Source organism: Lontra canadensis, unplaced genomic scaffold (assembly GCF_010015895.1).
Source record: "Lontra canadensis isolate GAN:19392208 unplaced genomic scaffold, GSC_riverotter_1.0 scaffold11, whole genome shotgun sequence".
NCBI lineage: Eukaryota > Metazoa > Chordata > Mammalia > Carnivora > Mustelidae > Lontra > Lontra canadensis.
In genome coordinates this window covers 3,865,673-3,886,626 of record NW_022631005.1, presented here as the reverse complement: position 1 = coordinate 3,886,626, position 20,954 = coordinate 3,865,673, and the positions used below count along the sequence as shown (strand labels likewise).

The following is a 20,954-nucleotide window of genomic DNA, read 5'->3' as shown; positions in this document are numbered from 1 at the left end:
AAGAAATTAAAGATGACACATAGAAATAGAAGACATTTCATGATCATGAGTTGGAAGAATAAATATTAAAATGTCCATACTGCCCAGGGCACCTAGGTGGCTCAGTCAGTTAAACGTCCAACTCTTGATTTCAGCTCAGGTCTTGATCTCAGGGTTGTGAGTTCAAGCCCTGCAATGGTCTCCACACTGGGCATGGAGCCTACTTAAAAAAAAAAAAAAAGTCTATATTATCCAAAGCAATCTACAGATTTAACGCAATCCATATCAAGATACCAACAACATTTTTCACAAAACTAGAACAAATAATCCTAAAATGTATATGGAACCACAAAAGATCCAAGTAACCAAAGCAATCTTGAAAAAGAAAAGAAAAGCTGGGGGCATCACAATGCCGGACTTCAAGCTCTATCACAAAGCTATAGTCATCAAGACAGCATGGTACTGGCACAAAAACAGACACATAGATCAACAGAACAGAATAGAAAACCCAGAAATGAACCCATAGTTATATGGTCAGTTAATCTTTAACAAAACAGGAAAGAATAGCCAATGGAAAAAGACAGTCTCTCCAACAAATGGTGTTGGGAAAACTTGACAACAACATACAAAAGAGTGAAACTGAACCATACAAAAAAATAAATTCAAAACGGATAAAAAAAACCTAAGGAGAACACAGGCAGTAACCTCTTTTGACATCAGCCATAGCATCTTCTTTCTAGATATGTCTCCTGAGGCAAGGGGGGAAAAGCAAAAATAAACTGTTGGGACTTCATCAAGATAAAAGCTTCTGCGCAGCAAAGGAAACAATCAGCAAAGCTAACAGGCACCCTGCCAAAGGGGAGAAAATAATCACAAATGACATATTTGATAAATGATTAATATCCAAAATATAAAAAGAACTTATCAAACTCAACACCCAAAAAACAAATAATCCAGTTAAGAAATGGGCAAAAGACATGAATAGACATTTTTCCAAAGAAGACATACAAATAATCAACAGACACATGGAAAGATATGCAGCATCACTGATCATCAGGGAAATACAAAACAAAACTAGGATGAGATATCACCTCAGACGGGTCAGAATGGCCAAAATTAACAACACAGGAAACAACAGGTGTTGGCAAAGATGTAGAGAAAGAGAAAGCCCCTTGCACTGTTGGTGGAAATGCAAACTGGTGTAGGCACTCTGGAAAACAGTATGGACATTCCTCAAAAAGTTTAAAATAGAACTACCCCTCCAGTCCAGTAATTGCACTACTAGGTATTTACCCAAAGAATAAAAAAATACTAATTCAAAGGGATACATGCATCCTCATATTTATAGCAGCATTATCTACAATAACTAAATTACAGAAATAGCCCAAGTGTCCATTGACTGATGAATGGACAAAGAAGCTGTGGTATGTATATATAAAATATGTATACATACATATACATGCATATACGTGTATATACAGTATATATGTATACACATGTAAATATAATATATATTATATAATGGAATATTATTCAGCCGTAGAAAAAAAATCAAATCTTGCCATTTGCAAGAACATGGATGGAGCGAGAGAATTATGCTAACTGAACTAAATCAGTCAGAGGAAGACAAATAGCATATGATTTCATTCATATGTGCAATTTAAGAAGCACAACAAACGAACCTAGGGGGAGAAAAGAGAGAAAGAGGCAAATCAAGAAACAGACTCTTAACTACGGAGAACAAACTGATGGTCACCAGAGGGGAAGTGGGGCGGGGGACGGTGAAACAGGTGATGGGGATTAACCAGTGCACTTGTGATGAGCACCAGGAGGTGTTGAATCACAATTTTATCACTATATTTTATACCTGAAACTAATGCTTAATAATAATAAACTAATAATAAATAATAAACTGATAACACTGTATGTTAACTAACTGGAATTTAAATAAATACTTTTAAAAAAGAGGGGCACCTGGGTGGCTCAGTAGGTTAAAGCCTCTGCCTTCAGCTCAGGTCGTGATCCCAGGGTCCTGGGATTGAGCCCCCGTATCGGGCTCTCTGCTCAGCAGGGAGCCTGCTTCCTCCTCTCTCTCTGCCTCCTCTCTGCCAAACTTGTGATCTCTCTATCAAATAAACAAACAAAATCTTTAAAAAAAAAAAAACAACTTTAAAAAAAAAGAACAATTCCCCCAGACTATTACAAGAATATATTCATCACAGGTTTTCTCTTAGAGATAATAAAGCATTTCTCATTTTTCAAACTCCCAAATGCAACAGGTGGCATTAGGCAATTCAGTAAATGCAGTGCCCATTATGCTGTTAACAGATTAGTGATGGTATTTTACTTCCAAGGTGAGCACTGTAGTTAAATCCATAGTAATATCTGAAAATTCCTTGGGTTAAATGAACTCCCAGAATATAAAGAGACTCCCGCAAAATCATAGAACTATTCAGCCGAAGATGCAAGCTTACAATGCCCACATTTATGGTTATAGAATTCAAGTGCTAGAAGGGATATAACAATCATCTGATCAAATACCATTTTACAGTTGAGGAAACTCACACTAAAAAAGATCAAATATTTTGCCCTCCACAAATCCCAGAAACCAATGTCTGAACTGGGCGGGCAGCCCCATTCTCCGGAATTTCAGACATACTAAACTTTTTCCCCAAGATTGAAGGAAAGCAAGGAACTGCTGCATATAAATGAGTTGCTTTGTAATGAAGTTTGGTTCTTAGAACCAAACTAATATGGCGGGGGGGATCAGTTGCTCAGATGGAGTAGAACACAAGACCACGGGTTAATCAATACCCTCTCATCTCACAGAGGAAGTAGTCTGGATCCACCTGCCTGGATTAAGTATATCGCTACAAAAAAGAAAAAAATAATGACACCTAGTGCTTAATTACAGTTGGCAGCTTAATTACAGTTGGCAGCATCAAAAATATCTATTGTAGGTACTTTTTTTTATCATTTGCTTTATAATTTATTGTTTTTAAAATTAAAGTACCATTGTACAGGTGTACATAGTGATTCAACAAGTCCATATGTTACACTGTGCTCACCTCAAGTGTACACACATGAGTACACACACACTCAAGCTACAAACATCTCTACCATGCAACACATTTAACACTGTATGTTAATTATACTTGAACTTCAAAAATTAATTAAAATTAAAAAGGAAGTTTTGTAAAATTCCATAATGACCTAAAAACTGAAAGGTTATTTGTCTTTGAGAATAAAGTAAGAAGTGCCAAAGGCCAACATGGATTGACTCAGGAAAAATTGTATTAAATTCACCTTATTTTGCTTTGTGAGATGATTATTTAATGGATAATTCTAGGTTAGTGCCATAGGCAAAATTTACTGTGATCTCAAAAAGTCATTTGATAAACACATTCATGATCTCTCTCTTACAGTAGGTGGAAAGAAGTGAACTGAATGAGTTTAGGCAGGTTATAACTGTTCCAAGAATATTAGGTAGTTCAACAGTGTCAACCTGGAAGACAGTGTGCCTTGCCTTGGGGAGACATCTGACTTTGTCCTAAACTCTGCAGTGTTCAACACTTTTGTGTTGAAAATTTTAGAAAGTAGAAAATTTTAGCTGATTAAAAACTCAGTATGAATCATAGTCACATCAGATTCTTATAGAAACAAAAAAACTAATATAATCACTTTAACAAAAATATATCATATAGATCAAGGAGGTGTTGGTCCACTGAGTAGTTCCCATCTGAAAGTAAATAAATCCTGGAAATAAACATATTTAAGGGGAGCATTAATAAGTTGAAATGTTTCTAGAAAAAGGTTTGATAACACTCTCTCTCTCTAATTGTCAGTAGAAATTATCTGGTAGTGTTATTTTCTGTGGACAGCATTTTTCTACCTTAGGAATTGTACAGGGTAAAAAAAATAATGTTCTCGGATTGCCTTCTGAGTTTGGAGCCATCTGAACAAGAGACAAAAGAGTCAGGAATCAATCACTCATAAAAACTAGGTTAGGGAACATGGCTTGGACTTTTCTAGGGGGTTTCCTAAAACTTCATCGCTGATTTAGATAGACTGCCTATCCAGACACTTGGGTGCACAGCTAGAGAACCACAGGCTTTCTGTACAAGCCCTTTCAGACTTTAGAGCGAGTGTGAATACACACATCTTCTGGAAGGCAGATCGACAAGAAAGGCCTCAGAAAGCCAGAGCTGAGCATGCAGCGTCTAAACCTGAGGCTGACTAAGTCATTTCCTTCCCAAGAGGCGAGGAGGAGTGAGGAGACTAGATTGGATTCTTGCTCAAGTTTCTCTCCTAAACTTGTTGCAATTTTTCAGACAATTCTTAAACATTATTCTTCTCTGGAAAGACACAGGTTCCCCAAAGAAGTCATTAAGAAGTTGCCTGGCTATGGATGACCCTCCTATTAATGAATGTCCCTGCTGTGAGGGAGCTTATAGCCCAGTGGGAGTGGGACTTCCCAAAAGGTGACCAGGATGATAAAAGTCCTAGAGTCAAGGCAGATGAAGACCTGGAGGTTTTAGTTCAATGAAAGAGACTGAGAGGTCATGGCACCAATTCTCCAAACAGTCAAAAGGCTGTTAAAAGAGGAGAGCAGTCAGACATCTGTGTTGCTCGGGGAGGCCAGCTCAGATCCGTTGTTGGATACCGAGTGAAGGCATAGCTTTGCTAAATACAGGAAGAGATTCTTTATTTTTTTTTTAAGATTTTATTTATTTATTTGACAGACGGAGATCACAAGTAGGCAGAGAGGCAGGCAGAGAGAGAGAGGGGGAAGCAGACTCCCCACTGAGCAGAGAGCCTGATGCGGAACTTGATCCCAGGACCCTGAGACCATGACCTGAGCCAAAGGCAGAGACTTAACCCACTGAGCCACCCAGGTGCCCCCAGGAAGAGATTCTTAACACAAGTAAAGCATAAAATTCTTCTCAAAGAAACACCCTTTTGGGAAAAGTGTTCAAACAGAGGTTTCCAGAATGTCATGGAGGAGATTTCCTAGACTGAATAGGAGTTGGATCAAAGTCCCTTTGAAAAAGAAAACAAAGGCAGAGCCAAGCCGAAGAAGGAGGGGCATTTCCTATTGCCTATGTGCTTATTTAGTAATTTTTTTTTTTAATTACAAGAGCTTTTAAAAAACTTCTGGCTTATTTTTAGACCTAGACTTTTAACTTCTACTAAATGGCTGAAGGAAACCACTTTCACCAAAGCTGCATTTGTGCTTTCTCTGAGGACCATTTGTATCTCTGGGAAAATAGAAGGAACATTGTTTTGTTTTTGCTTCTGATCTTCAACCTGAAACATTTATTTCTCAAAAATTATGTATAAAATATATGTCAGGGGCAGGACTATGAGCTAAAATGAAGAACTCAAAGTCAAGGCGAGACCTAACTTTCTTAGGTGTACATAGTAGCAATAGGACAAACGTGGTAATTGTTAAGTAAGTAAAAATGCACCCAAATACTGAGGAAAGGAAAAAAAAGTAGATAAAAAAACAACAGGTTGAGATAGATGAGATCCCTTTCAGCTTCAGTGCTCTTTTGAATCTATGCCAGAAAGGATATTTGAGTGTCTTCTGAAACCAGAGATAGACACGGATTAGCAGGAAGAAATACTAGATCAGTGTAAGCAGGAGGTGAAGGACTGCCTTTCACAGGCTCCTAGCATGACCTGCGCTCCACATGGCACGGAAGGATGAGTGGCAGGACTTCCCCTTTTATATCTGGTGTTCTTTTGTGGAAGACCATAACGTGTGTTTGTTCCATTGATATCTACCTCCCCCACTAGGCTCTTACCTCCCTGAAAGCACAGACTTGGTTTACTTTTACTCATTTCATCTCACCAATGTCTGGCATGGTACTTAGTAGGAAACAGTGCTTACTAGGTACTTTTCAATGGAAGAATAAAAATAAGGGGCTTTAAGAAAATAAAACCAGTCATTAAAAATGGCTTTCTCCATATGAGGTATATGGAGTTATCAAATTCCTAAAGACAGAAAGTAGGAGGGACTGGTGAGAGGAGAGAATGGAGAACTTAGTGTTTAATGGGTACAGAGTTTAAGTCTGGAAAGTTGGAAAAGTTCTGGAGGGGGATGATGGATGGTTGCATCAATGTGAGTGTACTTAACACCTTTGAACTATACACTTAAAAATGCTTAAAATGCTAAGTCTCATATTGTGCATAATTCACCACAGCAATAATAAAGAGTGGCTTTCCTAAGAAAGAAAGAGGGGTTATTCTTAGGAGGGTCTGAGGGATCGCCTAACAAGGGAGCCTCTGAGATTTAGAACTATGTGTCCCCATGGAGTGTAGACCCATAACACAAAGCAGAATTTGCTGGTGGAAGGAGATTCCTCAGATCATGATTTGGAAGACATTGATCCAATTCAGCCCCCTCATTATAGGTGAAAACTAGGGCTTTCTTGCCTCTGTTTCATAAGACCGATCACATTTCATTCAGAGACTGGAGGTCAGTTTACCAGCTCCTTAGTCACGGCATGGGACTGGGCCCAGGTTCCACAGACTGATGGTTTCAAGTTCTGTACCACTTGTGCCAGGGCCCCAAGCTTTAACTCACTTGTAGGTTTTCTCAGATTGTCTGCCTGATCGAAGTTGAGGCCTGGAAAAAGAAAACTCAGTGACTAACCCGAAGCTTTGGCTTTTCTGTTTTGAAGGCGCAGGGAGCAGGTGTTCTGGCCATCAGTGGAACAGGAGAGGGTCAGTCTCCCCAGCACCTGAAGCAGCCATCCTCTGACAGAGAGGGTGCTGTCCAAGGCCAGCTCCTGCCTGCAGACACGCTTTCAGGAGAAGAATATGAATGTGTCTCACCTGATGACATCTCCTTGCCTCCACTCCCGGGAAGCCCCGATCCCCCCCTTGGCCCAGCTGACATGGACGTGGAAGAGCGTGCTAGCCCTTCCCTCGGCATTCACACAAGCAGCTACAAGATGCAGACTGGGGCCAGCAGGCCAAGGGAGGCCCAGGCGTCGGGCATTCCACCCCCTGCTGCTTTTGCTGACACTTACAGTGATGAGAGAAAAACTTTCTCAAGTCATTTTGAGAGGCCTTACCCCCAGTTCAAAGCTGAGCTCCCATTAACCTCCGGAGGATTTCTGGAAAAAAGTACTGCCTTCTGCACAATCAGGGCTAAACATCCAGAGAGCATGCCGAGTGACGTGCATGAGAGAGCTTCACAGCAGCACCCTCAGGCTCAGGGACGTTTGCTAGAAACCTGGGAGAAAGTGCATGTTGGTAATAACATCACTAAACCCCAAGACAGGCTGCATGCTTCCCAGGATGCATTCCCAGGCCTTGGGTTTCTCTCAGACCCCGGACGGGCCTATCAGAGGCAAATGGTCCCCCAAGACGAGATTAAATGCACATCAGCAAAGAACACTGTGGTCAGCCTCGCTGGCCAGGCACCTAATTTCTCCAGACTCCTGTCTAATGTAACTGTCACAGAAGGTTCGCCAGTGACTTTGGAAGTTGAAGTAACAGGATTTCCAGAGCCTACTCTGACATGGTGGGTAGCTTATAATGACAAGTCATAAACGCATTAAATGACGGAGCAAATCATTCTGTGTGCACTAACTTAAAGGTGTAGGGATAGCTGATTAGTATTCTGCAACCCTGTACCTCGCATGATTCAACCTCACACCAACCCTCAACTCTCCCTGTAGGCACAGCATGGCTAATCCCCAGAAGAAAGCAAAAGGAACCACATAAAATAATCACGTAACCAACTCCAAAGGCATTGCAACTTAGCTGTGCTCTTTTGTGGGGTTTGGTTTTTTGTTTTTTGGGGTTTTTGTTGTTGTTGTTTGGGGTTTTTTTTGGTATTAGTCTAACATTCCACGTTTCTGAAGATTGTGAGTTGAAATTCTTTCTTATTGCTTATTTCTACATAAGCATGATATTTAACTTAACATCCTGTATTCGATAAAAAAAAATAAGAATTTGGGTTTTCTCCTTTTCTTTCATTTACCTATTTCATCTTTTCCCTCTTACCAACAGAGTCACATATCACTTTTGTAATATTTGTTTGTTTCACTAAGATTTCTTTCTATAAATTTCTTCAGTGTGAGAGAAGGAATAAAAATATTTCTTTCACAGTTACTCCCAGTGACGGGTAATAAACCCATTTTTGAAAGGTGGTGTAATAACTGAGCTGTGAACAATAAGATTTCCCTCTGGAGACATTAATTTTTAGCGTATTTGTTTTAATAGAAAGTAAGCTGCAGAATACAAGTTTTGAATCACTGTTGTTTTAAAAGTAGTTCTCACTTTCTCACTATGTGGGTTACTTCTAAACATTTAGAAATTTTTCATGTGGTTAGATTTCTCTGAGGACAAAGTTACAAATATGTGAGACTGAATTCATATTCGTAAACTAAGATAAGTAAAATAGCATTTATTTATCATAGTATTTCAGTAGACGTTACATCAACAGTTTCAACTATTATGTGTGCGCACTGATGATACTTGAAGTGTGAGTTGGTTACCAAAAGAATCTATGAGAAAACTTGGGTCTCTCAGATGATGAGAAGAGATTACACTTGTACTACAAGGCAGCCATTCATGCTTTTGTCTTATGGTCTTGTTTTTACAACTGCATGGTTTTTTATAGATCAGGAATTTCATACTTATGAATTTAAAAACTATTTAATTCATTATTAAATATCAGTTCACCCCAAAGAAAAATGTTGTCTGCAGTGTTTCTTGGTTTTATCCACACAACAAATAACTTAGTTAGTATTTACTGTTGAGGAATTATCACAGTGTTGTGAAAAAGTATCTTGCTTTTGGATTTATAGTGATTTTGCTCAATTACCAACTAGCAAGCTCTTGGAAATAAACATTCTTAGGACACTCATAAAAATGCAAAATTATCACATAAGCAATGGGAACAGAAAATGATTCTGGTTTGTCACTACTCCTTAGGTGAAGGAACATGGATATAAATAAATGAGAATCTAGAATATACAAAATAAATTGTTTGCTCCCTAAAAAGAGGCAGCTAAGTACTCACGTTCATAGGAAACTTTTAGAAACATATCATTAATGGTAATAATCCAATTACATAAATGTCTTTTATAATTATAAATCATTTTCTGCTAATGAAATTAATTCATAAAAATGAAATGAACTTATTTTGCCAGGAAATGTTGTATAAGTACCTTCCTCCAAAACAGCATATTTTTGTTCTCACATGGATCTTGTGGGGTGACTATGATGGATGGGATGGATGAGTCTTCCTCCAATATAGACTCCCAGAACTCACAGGCTCTTATTCCATAGCAGCTGAAAGAATGACACAGGCCAAATAGAGGAGTCCCATTTCACACTCTAGGTAATTGTTGCCATAAACAAATGGTGGCCCTCTTGTGACCAGATGGGCTTCGTTTTTCTTGTGGGGTGTTGTTGTTGTTGTTGTTTTGTTTGTTTGTTTGTTTGTTTTACAGAGAGAGAGAGAGTTGGGACACAGAGAGGGACAGAGGGAGAGGGAGAAAGAGAATCTTGAGCAGGCTCCAGGCCCAGTGCAGAGCCCCACACGAAGCTCGATCTCACAACCCTGGGGTCATGACCCGAGCCGAAATCAAGTGTCGGACACTCAACCGACTAACCCAGCCGGGCACCCTCTTCGGTGTTTTTTAAAAGAATAGTTAGATATCTGAATTTTCGCATGCAATATTTCAACTGTTTAATGTTGTTAAAAAATTCAATTTTTTGAAAAATATGGTCTGATCCAGTCAAGCACTTCTCAGGCCACAAGTCTCCAATCTCTGCTTCAAGGATCAACAGCCCCATTGGAATCCATGGTAGCTGCAAAATTCCTGCTAATACTAGAAAGAGAGTATTACAATGGTAATAGGCTTGTTTGCAATGGGTTTTAGAGCTTAGAAATGATGTGAATTTACAGTGATCCTGACTTTAAAAACTGACTCTCTGCTTCAGGTACAAGAAGGGCCAGAAATTGTCTGCTGATGGGCACTTACAGGTTTTACACAAGGAGACAAGACATTCGGTGTTCATTCCGAAGGTATGTGAGGCAGACGCAGGCCTCTATGTGGCTCGGGCCCAAAACTCTAGTGGCATTCTCTCTTCCAATGTCATCCTCCACGTGACAGGTAACCACCGGCCACCAATCACAAGAATAAACTGGGTAACACTGTGTGTCATCTATATTAGTGTGTCCCTCATGTACTGGGTCCTTGCACAGTAACTGCGGGGTTGGCACTCTTGGACGTCATTCTCACGAGCCTAAAGGTGGTTGTTTATTTTTCTGCATCTCCCACATCTTCCTATATCTCTCTTCCAAGTGTACCCCTGTTCTAGCCATATTGTTTGCTTGGCTAATACCAAACTCTGTGAAATAAGCAAATTTTCTTTTAGTGTTTTAGTATATTTGAGGAGCTTGGTAAGTTCTTAGCAGCGGATAAGCATACATTTTTGTATTCTAGAAAGAGATGTGTTCAATATAAAGCCCAGTAAAATTACACTAGGTTTATTCCCTCCTCACTTAAGAGCATGTATGTCAAGTCTCAATCAACAGAGAGATATGAATTAAATTTCAAATCCAATTGTTTGAGAATTTATTTTTAATTATACTCATAAACATCTCTGTAGAATAACAGGAGAAATATTGAAGAGAAGCTGTAACTTACCTTATCACATCAGCTGTCCTTTCATTGTGTTTCATGTCTTAATCTCATTTATTGAAATACATTCTATGTAGTTTCAACCTAGCCTGCCTTCCTAAGTCTGAGGAGGCCACTGTAAATAATCATTCCTCAAGTTGATCTCACGGGTTTCACAATAGCAAATAGATGTGCTGTCAACTTTAGATGGAGGCTCAAACTTCCATCGGCTGTACCTGTCATAGAGTAAAATGGGGCACGGGCTGCAGATGGACTAATGTAATCCCTGTCATGCGGCTGTCAGGGTTTGACAGCCATGCATACACAATGGCAACCTGTTCCTCCTGCATCTTCTCTTCATTCTGCTGATGGCCATTTTTTTGCAGCCTGTAGAAAAGACATCCCTTTGCCTCAGTTTCCCATTTGGAAAATGAGTTTATCATCTACCTCTCGGGCAATTGAGAATTTTCTTTGCATGTCTTGTAAAGATTTGGAAAATGGAAAGCATTCTATGAAGCCTGAAGTTAATTATATTATTTGATGTGACATCATCATTTTGCCTCCTGCCCACTATCTCATTCGTATGTTGTTTCTTTGGAATATTTATGGAGTGGTATTAGTCTGTGACTTCCAACCTTTCCCATGTGGAAAGGTGATGTTTTATAAATTGGAACTTAAATTCCTTTCTAATTTCTTAAGATTATATCTTTTTCAAAGACTTGAAATTAACTTATGAGGGTGCATTTAGTATGATCTAGGGGAAAAGTATGTAACAAGACTACATAAGGTGAATTCTGTCCTTTTCTTCTGATTATCACTATAATATTAAAGAATTTTCCTGTGCATTTCTGAAATATATTATTTAGAAAAGAGGACCTCTTTTTGATTCCCTTTAAAAATAAACATGAATGAGAGAAGTATTTGGGTTTTTCTTTTTTTTTTTTTAAGAGTTTATTTATGGGGCGCCTGGGTGGCTCAGTGGGTTAAAGCCTCTGCCTTCAAGCTCAGGTCATGATCCCAGGGTCCTGGAATCGAGCTCCGCATCGGGCTCTCTGCTCGGCAGAGAGCCTGCTTCCTCCTCTCTCTCTGCCTGCCTCTCTGCCTACTTATGATCTCTGTCCATCAAACAAATAAATAAAATCTTTAAAATAAAATAAAATAAAGAGTTTATTTATTTATATGACAGACAGATCACAAGTAGGCAGAGAAGCAGTCAGAGAGAAAGAGGGGGAAACAGGCTCCCCACCGAGAGAGAGCCTGATGTGGGGCTTGATCCCAGGACCCTGAGACCATGACCTGAACTGAAGGCAGAGGTTTAACCCACTGAGCCACCCAGGAGCGCCTGTTTTTAAATTTTAAGCATAGTCTTGTCATGGTAGTCTTTCAGTTGAAAGAATAATTTATAATAGATTTTTGATAAAGAGAAGGAACCAATTATGTTACTGCAAGACTTTCTTTCTATAATAATAAAAATATTTAAATGTAATATATTCATGTTAATATTAACATGAATGTTATTTGAAGATACGAAATCTGTGGTTGAGTAAAGTTGACATTTTTTTCTGTGCATCAATTTAATTAAACAATTAAATCTCTTAATTTTCTTCCAAATTCTGACAGAAATGAGCTAAAAACTTATATATACATTGTCCTAGGGAGCTCATAGTCTCTTAAGTCTCCTATCCATTTTGTCCATTTTCACATATTTTATGTAACTTTTTTTTATGTAACTTTTTTTTAAAAGATTTTATTTATTTATTTGACAGACAGAGATCACAGATATGCAGAGAGGCAGGCAGAGAGAGAAAGGGGGAAGCAGGCTCCCTACTGAGCAGAGAGCCCAATTCGGGTTATGATCCCAGTACTCTGAGATCATGACCTGAGCCAAAGGCAGAGGCCTAACCCACTGAGTCACCCAGGTTCCCCCACATATTTTACATATCTTGCCTAACTGCTTTTCCCATGTTGAAGCGAAATAGTAAACTCTAGTCATGTCCAAAGAGGGCAAGCAAGATCAAATGACAAGTTCGTGTCCCACTCTCTGTCTCTTTCTTGTTAATTTAGTAAGATCTCCTTTCCCATTTTGCCATCTTAGTTGAATTTGTGGCTAGAGGTTGTTAGGGCATAGGACTTGCTTGTTTGCTTTACTTATTGCATGCCAGTTAAAGGCTAATGGGGAGCGTTAGTGGGCAGCAGGGTGGGATATATGTATATCCATCCACCCACGGTGTCTGACTAAATAAGGTATAAACCCCTGATGTATTTGATGCACATACCAAATATAATATGTATTTGACATATATCAAATATAAGCATATACACACATATATGCATACACACATAGAGCTCAAATATTGGGGAAAAGCATTATGCTGAAGTTCAAGATATAGTTCAGCTAGTTACCTATATATCAGTCTGTCTGTCCAACCATTCATTCATCTATCCATTCATCCATCCATCCATCTGGTCATCTATCCATCCATCCATTTACATACCTAGCTACCCATGTATTCTTTTGTGCTATCAATTGACTATCTAGTAATTCCCTCAGCAGTGAAGAATAATAAGCTATTCAGTTATTCTTCCAGTTATATTTTAATTTCAAAGACTTAAGTATGATTTTCCTTTTGGTAAGATTTCTGTCTTGATCAAAGAATTCTCCTTATGAAATTATGTACTAAAATTACTGATTAAAATTGAAAAACTAGGAATTCAAATGTTTCCTTTTTAATATATATGTGTGTGTGTGTGTGTGTGTATCCATCCATATCCATTTTCTTCTAGAGAAAATTCCAGACAGTAAGTAATATCAAAATACTTCTCAACAAGAAAATGTAAATGACAAGAAAGAGTAAAAGGAACATGTGGGGCACCTGGGTGGCTCAGTAGGTTAAGCCTCTGCCTTCGGCTCAAGTCGTGGTCTCAGGGTCCTGGGATCGAGCCCTGCATTGGGCTCTCTGCTCAGTGGGAGCCTGTTTACCCCCTCTCTCTGACTACTTGTGATCTCTCTCTGTCTGTCAAATAAATAAATAAATAAAACCTTAAAAAAAAAAAAAAAAAGAAACATGTACTTGACACCCTAAAGGAACGCAACACAAAATGTGTTTTGAGCTTCCTCAAAGGCAAAATCATTGTTTTCCAGTTCTGATTTTCTAATAAAACTGTATAAACATAAACATTTTGTGGTAAAATTTTTTTCACACTTAACTCCCAGAGATATTTACTGCTGGAATCCTTACATTCAAATCTCTGTGTATTCTAAAATATCTAAAATCTTTGGAAAAAGAAGTAGCAAACAATTAGTTATTTTTTTCAATAATGTTAACCCTCATTTATAATCAAGATGCAGACTTAAAATAGATTACTTTAAGAACCTTCTGACCACTTCACTCAAGTTTAAATGTCTTCAAGTGTTACACAAGGCCCTTTAGTACCTGCCCTCTCCTTCCTAATCTCTGTTCCATTTCTTCTGATCCCCCCACAAAGTCACAATTTTCATCGGGTTTTTAACCTATCATGCTCTTTCTTCTCTCTAGTCCTTTCTTCCCAGATCTCCCTTACTATATCCTACCCTCTCTTTTTGTGGCTTAACTCCTACATATCCTTCTTGGTCCATGTGAGACACAACCTTCCCCAGGAAGCCTTCTGAACCATCAAGTCCAGTATAGATGTTCCTGCTGTGTGCACTGTCAGCTCCTGAGCTACCCTTGTCATGTCCCTTGATACACAGCATTGAAATTGCATGTTTGAGCATCAGTCTTCTCAGGCTAGAGTGTGAGATATTTATCAGCAGGATCTGTGACAGCCCTGTTCATCATTATACTCCCAGCACCTAAGCCATAGTCATACTCAATAAATATTTCTTGAATTGTTGTTGGAGGTAAACCAAGATAAACCTAGTTTTTTTCTTCTTTTTCTGGAGAGAGTTGGTGGGGGAATATAAAAAGAGAGAGATGTATTTGTTACCTGATTATTCTTTCTTATTATGGACATTAGCCAGTCAGAATCAGGTTCTAATCATGAAGTATGTGGGCACACTACAATGACTATGTCCAAAATGCCAAAACCAGAATGTATGTACTTCTTTAGAACATTATACAAATTATCAGTATTTTATTGTGGTAATCAATAATCTTGGTAATCTGGTTGTATCTTATTTGAAACCAACATTTCATTTATATATGTAAATATTTAAAAAGTCAAATTCAAGTATTTCTCAAATGAACAAAGGAAAATGTATTGCATCTTGTTCCACTTGTTTTGTTTTTATTTATGACTATTCCCTACTAGAAATTGCCATCTGAAGCTTTTGACTTTCCTGTTGTATGTACATTATTTTAAGTGTGACCATGAAATAAGTTATTTGAAACAAAATAAAATATATCCTCCTAGTATTCTCTGACATGTGCATGTCAGTGCAAATGCCAAAGCATGACAGACTGTTTTCCATGAGCAGAATCTTGAGCTGTATCAAAGAGCCAAAAGATTTGCATTCACTAAATGAAACAGTGTCCTGCTTAAAGCAAAACAATTCATTTTCTCTGCTTTCATTACATGAGAAGAGATTTGAATGTTATCAGCTGTGTATGAATTCAGCCTTAAAATGGAAAGCACAAAGCTGCTAATTTGGCCTTTACCCATGAATCCCCACATCACTGTTGCTTGTGTTGGTGAGAGTTTATATAACACCATCAGCCAGCCAAACATCAGTGGTGAAGCCTGGATGCATGACGTTCCTCCAGATGAACGATCTTTGATTCTGGAGTTTGAGTGTTTGGCCAGATAGCTCTTTCTTCTGTTCAATGGCAATTGGATCTGTATGAGCCAGGACCTGGCAAATCCAATTCTTTGGATTCTCCTTTTTGTATCATATTTTCCTTATTTTCCTTAAAGGACAATACAGTATTTCCTTAAAAGAAATACAAAGAGTTGTATAGAAAAGAATGTTTATGTGTATGTATTTCCAATTAGCACAATAAAGACTGGCTGAAATTGAAACATATTTTAACCGTAGGAATAGCTGGAAAATATTTATCCAACCTGATTTTTCTTTAAAGCAGAACAATAATAGTTACATACTTTGACGTTTTCAATCTGTATTCAGATGGCTCCCTGCTATGGCTTTTTCCATTTAGGACCCACTTAAATATCAATACTAGTGAAATAACATGTCCAGAGCTAGCTAATGAAATAAACTTTTCCCTTTGACATTCAACAACTGTCCTTTTCCAAGAACTTCATTGATACAAACAACTACAAAATGGGATTTTTTTAATCTCATGTTAGCATTAAAAATCATATAATGAAATCTTGTGAGATAAAAATTCAAAGGATAAAATATAGAGAAACATAATTCATTCATAGTGAATAGTCTCTAACCCATATTATTCTCATGATGCCAGAGAGCCTTTCTTTGTAATAAGTATTATGCAAACCCACACACAAACAAGTTGTTGGCACACAGGGCCACTGGAAATGCAAATAAAGTAGGAAACCAGTTACCTGGCAGGATTGGAAAAGCTAAAATGCCCATCTGCTCCGAAGTGTCTTCCCTAGCAGCCGTTGCCATGTTGACTCTTGGAGGCCTGCCTTTGATTAAAGTTAATGCAGCTCCAGAAGATGCCTCTTAAAATGAATATTTACCATTTCTATTACTCTTAAAGGAACAATAGAATTTCTCATCATATCCTGATCTCAGTTATCAGATTAAATAAGAATGTTTCCTCCACCAAAATAGATAAATTCTTGTGAGGAAATGGAATATGCAGGAACCTGAAAGAGTTGCGTGCTATGTTTCACTAAGTGTTGGGAAATATAGGACAGGAAGGGAAAAATAGCCAAACATCAGGGTGAGGAAACCGAGAGTCTGCTGTAGGTTTCATCCTACCTTTCACTGTGAATTTCCTCTAGATCCAGGAAATGCATGTGGGGACCCCCTGAGAGGGAGTTAGAGGCCACAGTAAAATGTGTCTGTGTGACATTTTTCATTACCAAGTAGAGGACTGTACTGGATTGAATAGCATCAGGGTGGCCTTAACCCAAGTGCCTAGTGTTCTTATAAGAAGACCAGAACAGACATGGTGACAAAGGAAACGCACAGAAAAAGGCCATGTAATTTTAAAAGAAGCAGTGATCGGTGGACATGTCAGCTTCTGCAAGCTATGGAGCACCAGAGATTGCGACCCCAAGGAACAAGAAGAGGTAATAAACTATTCTTCCTTAGAGGCTTCAAAGAAAGCATGGTTCTACCAATGGCTTGATTTTGGACTTTTAGCCCTCATAACTGAGAAAGAAAGAAAAAATTCTGTTATTTAAAGCCACCTAGTTTATGATTCTTTGTCATAGCAGCCAATACAAGGACCGTGTTCTAGAAAAATTAATTCAAGGCTTTCTCTGGTGAAAAATCTCCCAGAGACATTCATTGATAAACACCAAACAGCTTTTCAAACCAGCATTTCGAGAGTATGCTGGAGGGCCTCAGTTCTCTTCTTGATTTGGGGGATCTTGGCACATTCCAATCAATCAGCAGTTATATTCATCTTCTGTGTGAACAGTGCCCCCTATGTGCTAGGAATGCTAGGAATTCTAAAGGAAGCAAGACTCCTAATGAATTGACTACTTGGTTGATGATAATGCACATACAAGAACAAGAAAAAGAAAAAACAAGGCGATATGTAATAAAAATGAGAAAAAGTAAGACAAAGGGAAACTGTGGTTAGATATGTGAACCTAAGTACAAAGGTGTGGTATGACAGTGTAAAGAAAAAGAGAGAAATTCAATACATGGGACCACTAACACCTTAAATATTAGGATATATATGACTTAAAAGAACACTATCAAGCAATTAGATCCAATTGACATTTGTAGAGTATTTTATTCAGCAACAGCAGAATATAGGTTCTTCTTAGGCTCACATGAAGCATTCACCAAGATAGACCACATTCTTGACCGTAAAATATACCTTACTTAAATTGAAAAGAATAGTAATCATACGAAGTATGTTCTTACATCACAACAGGATTAAACTAAACATCAGAGAGATGACTGGAAAATCTCCAAATATTTGGAAATTAAACAACACACTTCAAAACAGCATATGGGCCAAAAATAAATCTCAAGAGAAATTTTTAAATATCTTAGAAAACATAGAAATATATCAGTTCTGATCCTGGGATGTTAAAAGCCTAATAAGGGAATGCTATAAGAAACTCTAAGCCCACAAATTTGATTAACTGAGATGAGATGGATCAATTCTTTGAAAGATATAAACTACAATAACTCACAGAAGTAGAAAGAGACAACCAATATCTCTTTAAGATATTGAAGCAATAATAAATAAGATGTCAAAAAAGAAAGTACTATGCCCAGATAGTTTCACTGGTAAACCTACCAAATATTTAAGGAAGGAATAATAAAGTTCACCACAATCTTCTTCAAGAAATAGAAGTAGAGATGACACTTAAAACTCATTCTATGAGATCAGAATTACCCTAATACTAAAACCGTATAAAGATATTAAAAGAAAGAAAAACTATAGTCAGTATCTCTCATGAATATAGACATGAACATTTCCAACACAATACTAACAAATCAAATACAACAATGAATAAGTCAAATTATATACACCAGTGGGATTTGTTCCAGGTATGCAAGGCTGGTCCAGTATTCAAAGATCAATCAATATAATCCACCACATCTACAGGCAAAAGAAGAAAAATCACACGCTTATGTCAATTGATTCAGGAATAATATTTGACAAAATTCAGCATGTGTTCATGATAATTTAAAAAAAAAAACTCTCCGAAAACTAGCAACAGAAGAAATTTCTTCAGCTTGATAAAGATATCCTGTAATTAACATCACACTTAATGGCAAGAGATTGTGCACTTTGCCCCTAAGATTGGGCAGAAGGTAAGAATGTCTTCTCACAGCTCTTACTCATCATTGTACTGGAAGTCCTAGCCAGTGAATAAGACAGGAAAGAAAATAAAAGTTTTGTAGGTTGTAAAAGAGGAAATAAGACTATAAGACTCTCTTTATTTGCAGATAGCATGATTTTTTACCAACGAATCTACCAAAAACTCTTGGAACCAATTGGTGAACATAGCAAGTTTACTGGAAGCAGGTCTGCAACAACTGCATCCAGGAGAAAGGCAGGGAGTTTGCAATAGATGAATCACAGTGAATCAAGCATTTTCAGGGGCGGGGCAAAGGCAGGCGACATGAATTTGTCCCATTAACATAAATTTGTTTGAGACGTCATGAATATTTGTCATCCACTTGCAACATTTCACACATGATTTTTCTTGCAGCTTCCTATGATATTTTGGGGATTTCGAAAGAGATAAATTATGTGAAGGAGGTGATGCTCACCAGAGCAATACTTGATGTGGAACATAAATCAAATTTGATCATTTGCTGGCCATTGTCATTACCAACGGACCAAGAGAGAAAAATTAGAAAGACATTGTAATTAGAGCACTGTAGAGCTGAGCTTTCTCCAACAATAATGATTTTAATATTAGAAGAAAAGGAGCCCTTTTGGCTTCTGACATCAAATCCCAGAGTGGACGATTTATTGGCTGGTACTCTGCTACACTGCAAGAATGAATGTATCTTTCATGAATTAGTACTTCCTACAAGCAAGGATGAGCTTATGTTGCTAGTCTAAGATTTTTTGATAGAAACCAGAACTAAAATATGTCAGACATTGTATTGTACTTTCAAAGTAATCAGTGCCATAAAGTCATATCTTGGTCTATTAATTAATTGAAGGGTAGAATACACATGACTACTTTGACACCTCCATTTAATTGGGAATTTCAATGAAACTAATCATTTTGTATTTTCTAAATGTTAGCTAGAAGTGCTTTCTTTATTTCCCTATTCTTGAAGGCAATTTTTGGTCACATGCATCATTCGTCTAAAATAGGATGGTTTATTCTTTATCACTTAAAAGAAAGCTAACTGATGCACCACAAAGCCAAGTACTGAACATGTATTTTATCAAAAGCTTTGTAAAGATAACTGTATAAACAGCGAAGTACTGTTAAGATCCCATCCAGGACTTAGAAATACGTATGCAAGGAGCGTATCATTGTAGTTTCTTTTCAAACCTACAGCAACACAATATGTATTTGAACAAATATTAATTTACTATTACAATTAAAAATGGACCATAACAAGTGTACATGAGCAAGTTAGGACCACAGTCTCAGGTACAGGGCCTAGTTTTCTTGGGACATGAGTCCCATTCCATGCTTTCACATCTAACCCATCAGCTGGTTAGAGGAATGATGCTATCTCACAGGGAGTCTTAGAATGCAAAAAATCTATACAGTTTCTTTAAATGTGAGAAATTGTCACTAGTTGTCTTAACGATAGTTGTATAGCACAGAATATCACCTGTCATTAGAATCATTATGAATTAATAAAAACCATTTCAAATGTTTTGGATCTTGGTGATACAAATGGTGTGTGTGTGTGTGTGTGTGTGTGTGTGTGTGTCTGTGTGTGTCTGTGTGTGTGTGTATACCTGTTTGTTAGTATGAGTTCTTATCTGTACGAATTAGGTAATATATAAAATGCCCAGGTGATGTATGATGTAATGAGTTTGGAGAAACACTTGATGGGACCAGTTCTATGAGCAACTGATGACCAAGAATTAATGAAGAAACAGACTTTTCTAATTTTAGCATGGTGTAATACAGACATGTATTTATATGCATCCTACAAGATAATACTCAGCCAAATTCCAGTTTTATAAATGTATAATTAAAAACCAGTATATTTCAAACAAGATTCCCAAATAGCAGACCAAAATAGGAAAACACAATTCCAATCTATATACACATGTATCAACTTCAAATACAAATCCATTTAAATTCCTTATAGATAGCAATCCTAAAGGAGTTATTCTAAAATAGAACTTAGAGGTTACTTTTATTTTAATGTAGTATCATAAATCATGCTCAAGAAGCTGCTGTTGTTTTTTTTTTAAATCCATTGGCTATTGTATTTGAATTTTCCATGTGAAGTATTAAATGTGGTTTTTAAAGGAGGATTTCTCTAGCTCATTTCTTAAAGTTATTAAAGCATATATGATTACTTCAAGAACAAATGTTTTGTGTGTTCATTTCTTTTCTACTGCTAATGGTTTATGCATGTGGATAATGTATATTATGTCTACTAAGTACCTAGAAACAGCATAATTTACTTACCTCTTTCTTTGCTCTACTGGGAGCTTCTTAAAATGTAATTCTTTGTACATTAAACATTAAATCTTTGTAAAAGTAATACATTTAATCTGATTAGTTCATTCAGCC

At 37.5% G+C, this 20,954-nt stretch overlaps 1 protein-coding gene across 7 annotated transcripts in view; it reads left to right on the top strand.

Moving 5' to 3' along the window:
• The window catches only part of CCDC141 (coiled-coil domain containing 141), a 216,822-nt gene extending 197,812 nt beyond the window's left edge, over positions 1 to 19,010 (top strand). For 2 of the 7 annotated variants that reach the window (XM_032856018.1, XM_032856020.1), the window contains 2 exons: positions 6,666 to 7,513; positions 9,946 to 10,979. In XM_032856018.1, coding sequence (XP_032711909.1) covers positions 6,666 to 7,513; positions 9,946 to 10,213 — 1,116 coding nt within the window. In that variant the 3' untranslated portion in view covers positions 10,214 to 10,979. Of the gene's footprint in view, positions 1 to 6,665; positions 8,692 to 9,945; positions 10,980 to 11,014; positions 11,507 to 18,941 lie in introns of those variants that run through there. The other 5 variants (XM_032856017.1, XM_032856019.1, XM_032856023.1 and 2 more) reach the window with 4 other exon arrangements.
• The last annotated feature ends 1,944 nt before the right edge of the window (positions 19,011 to 20,954 follow it).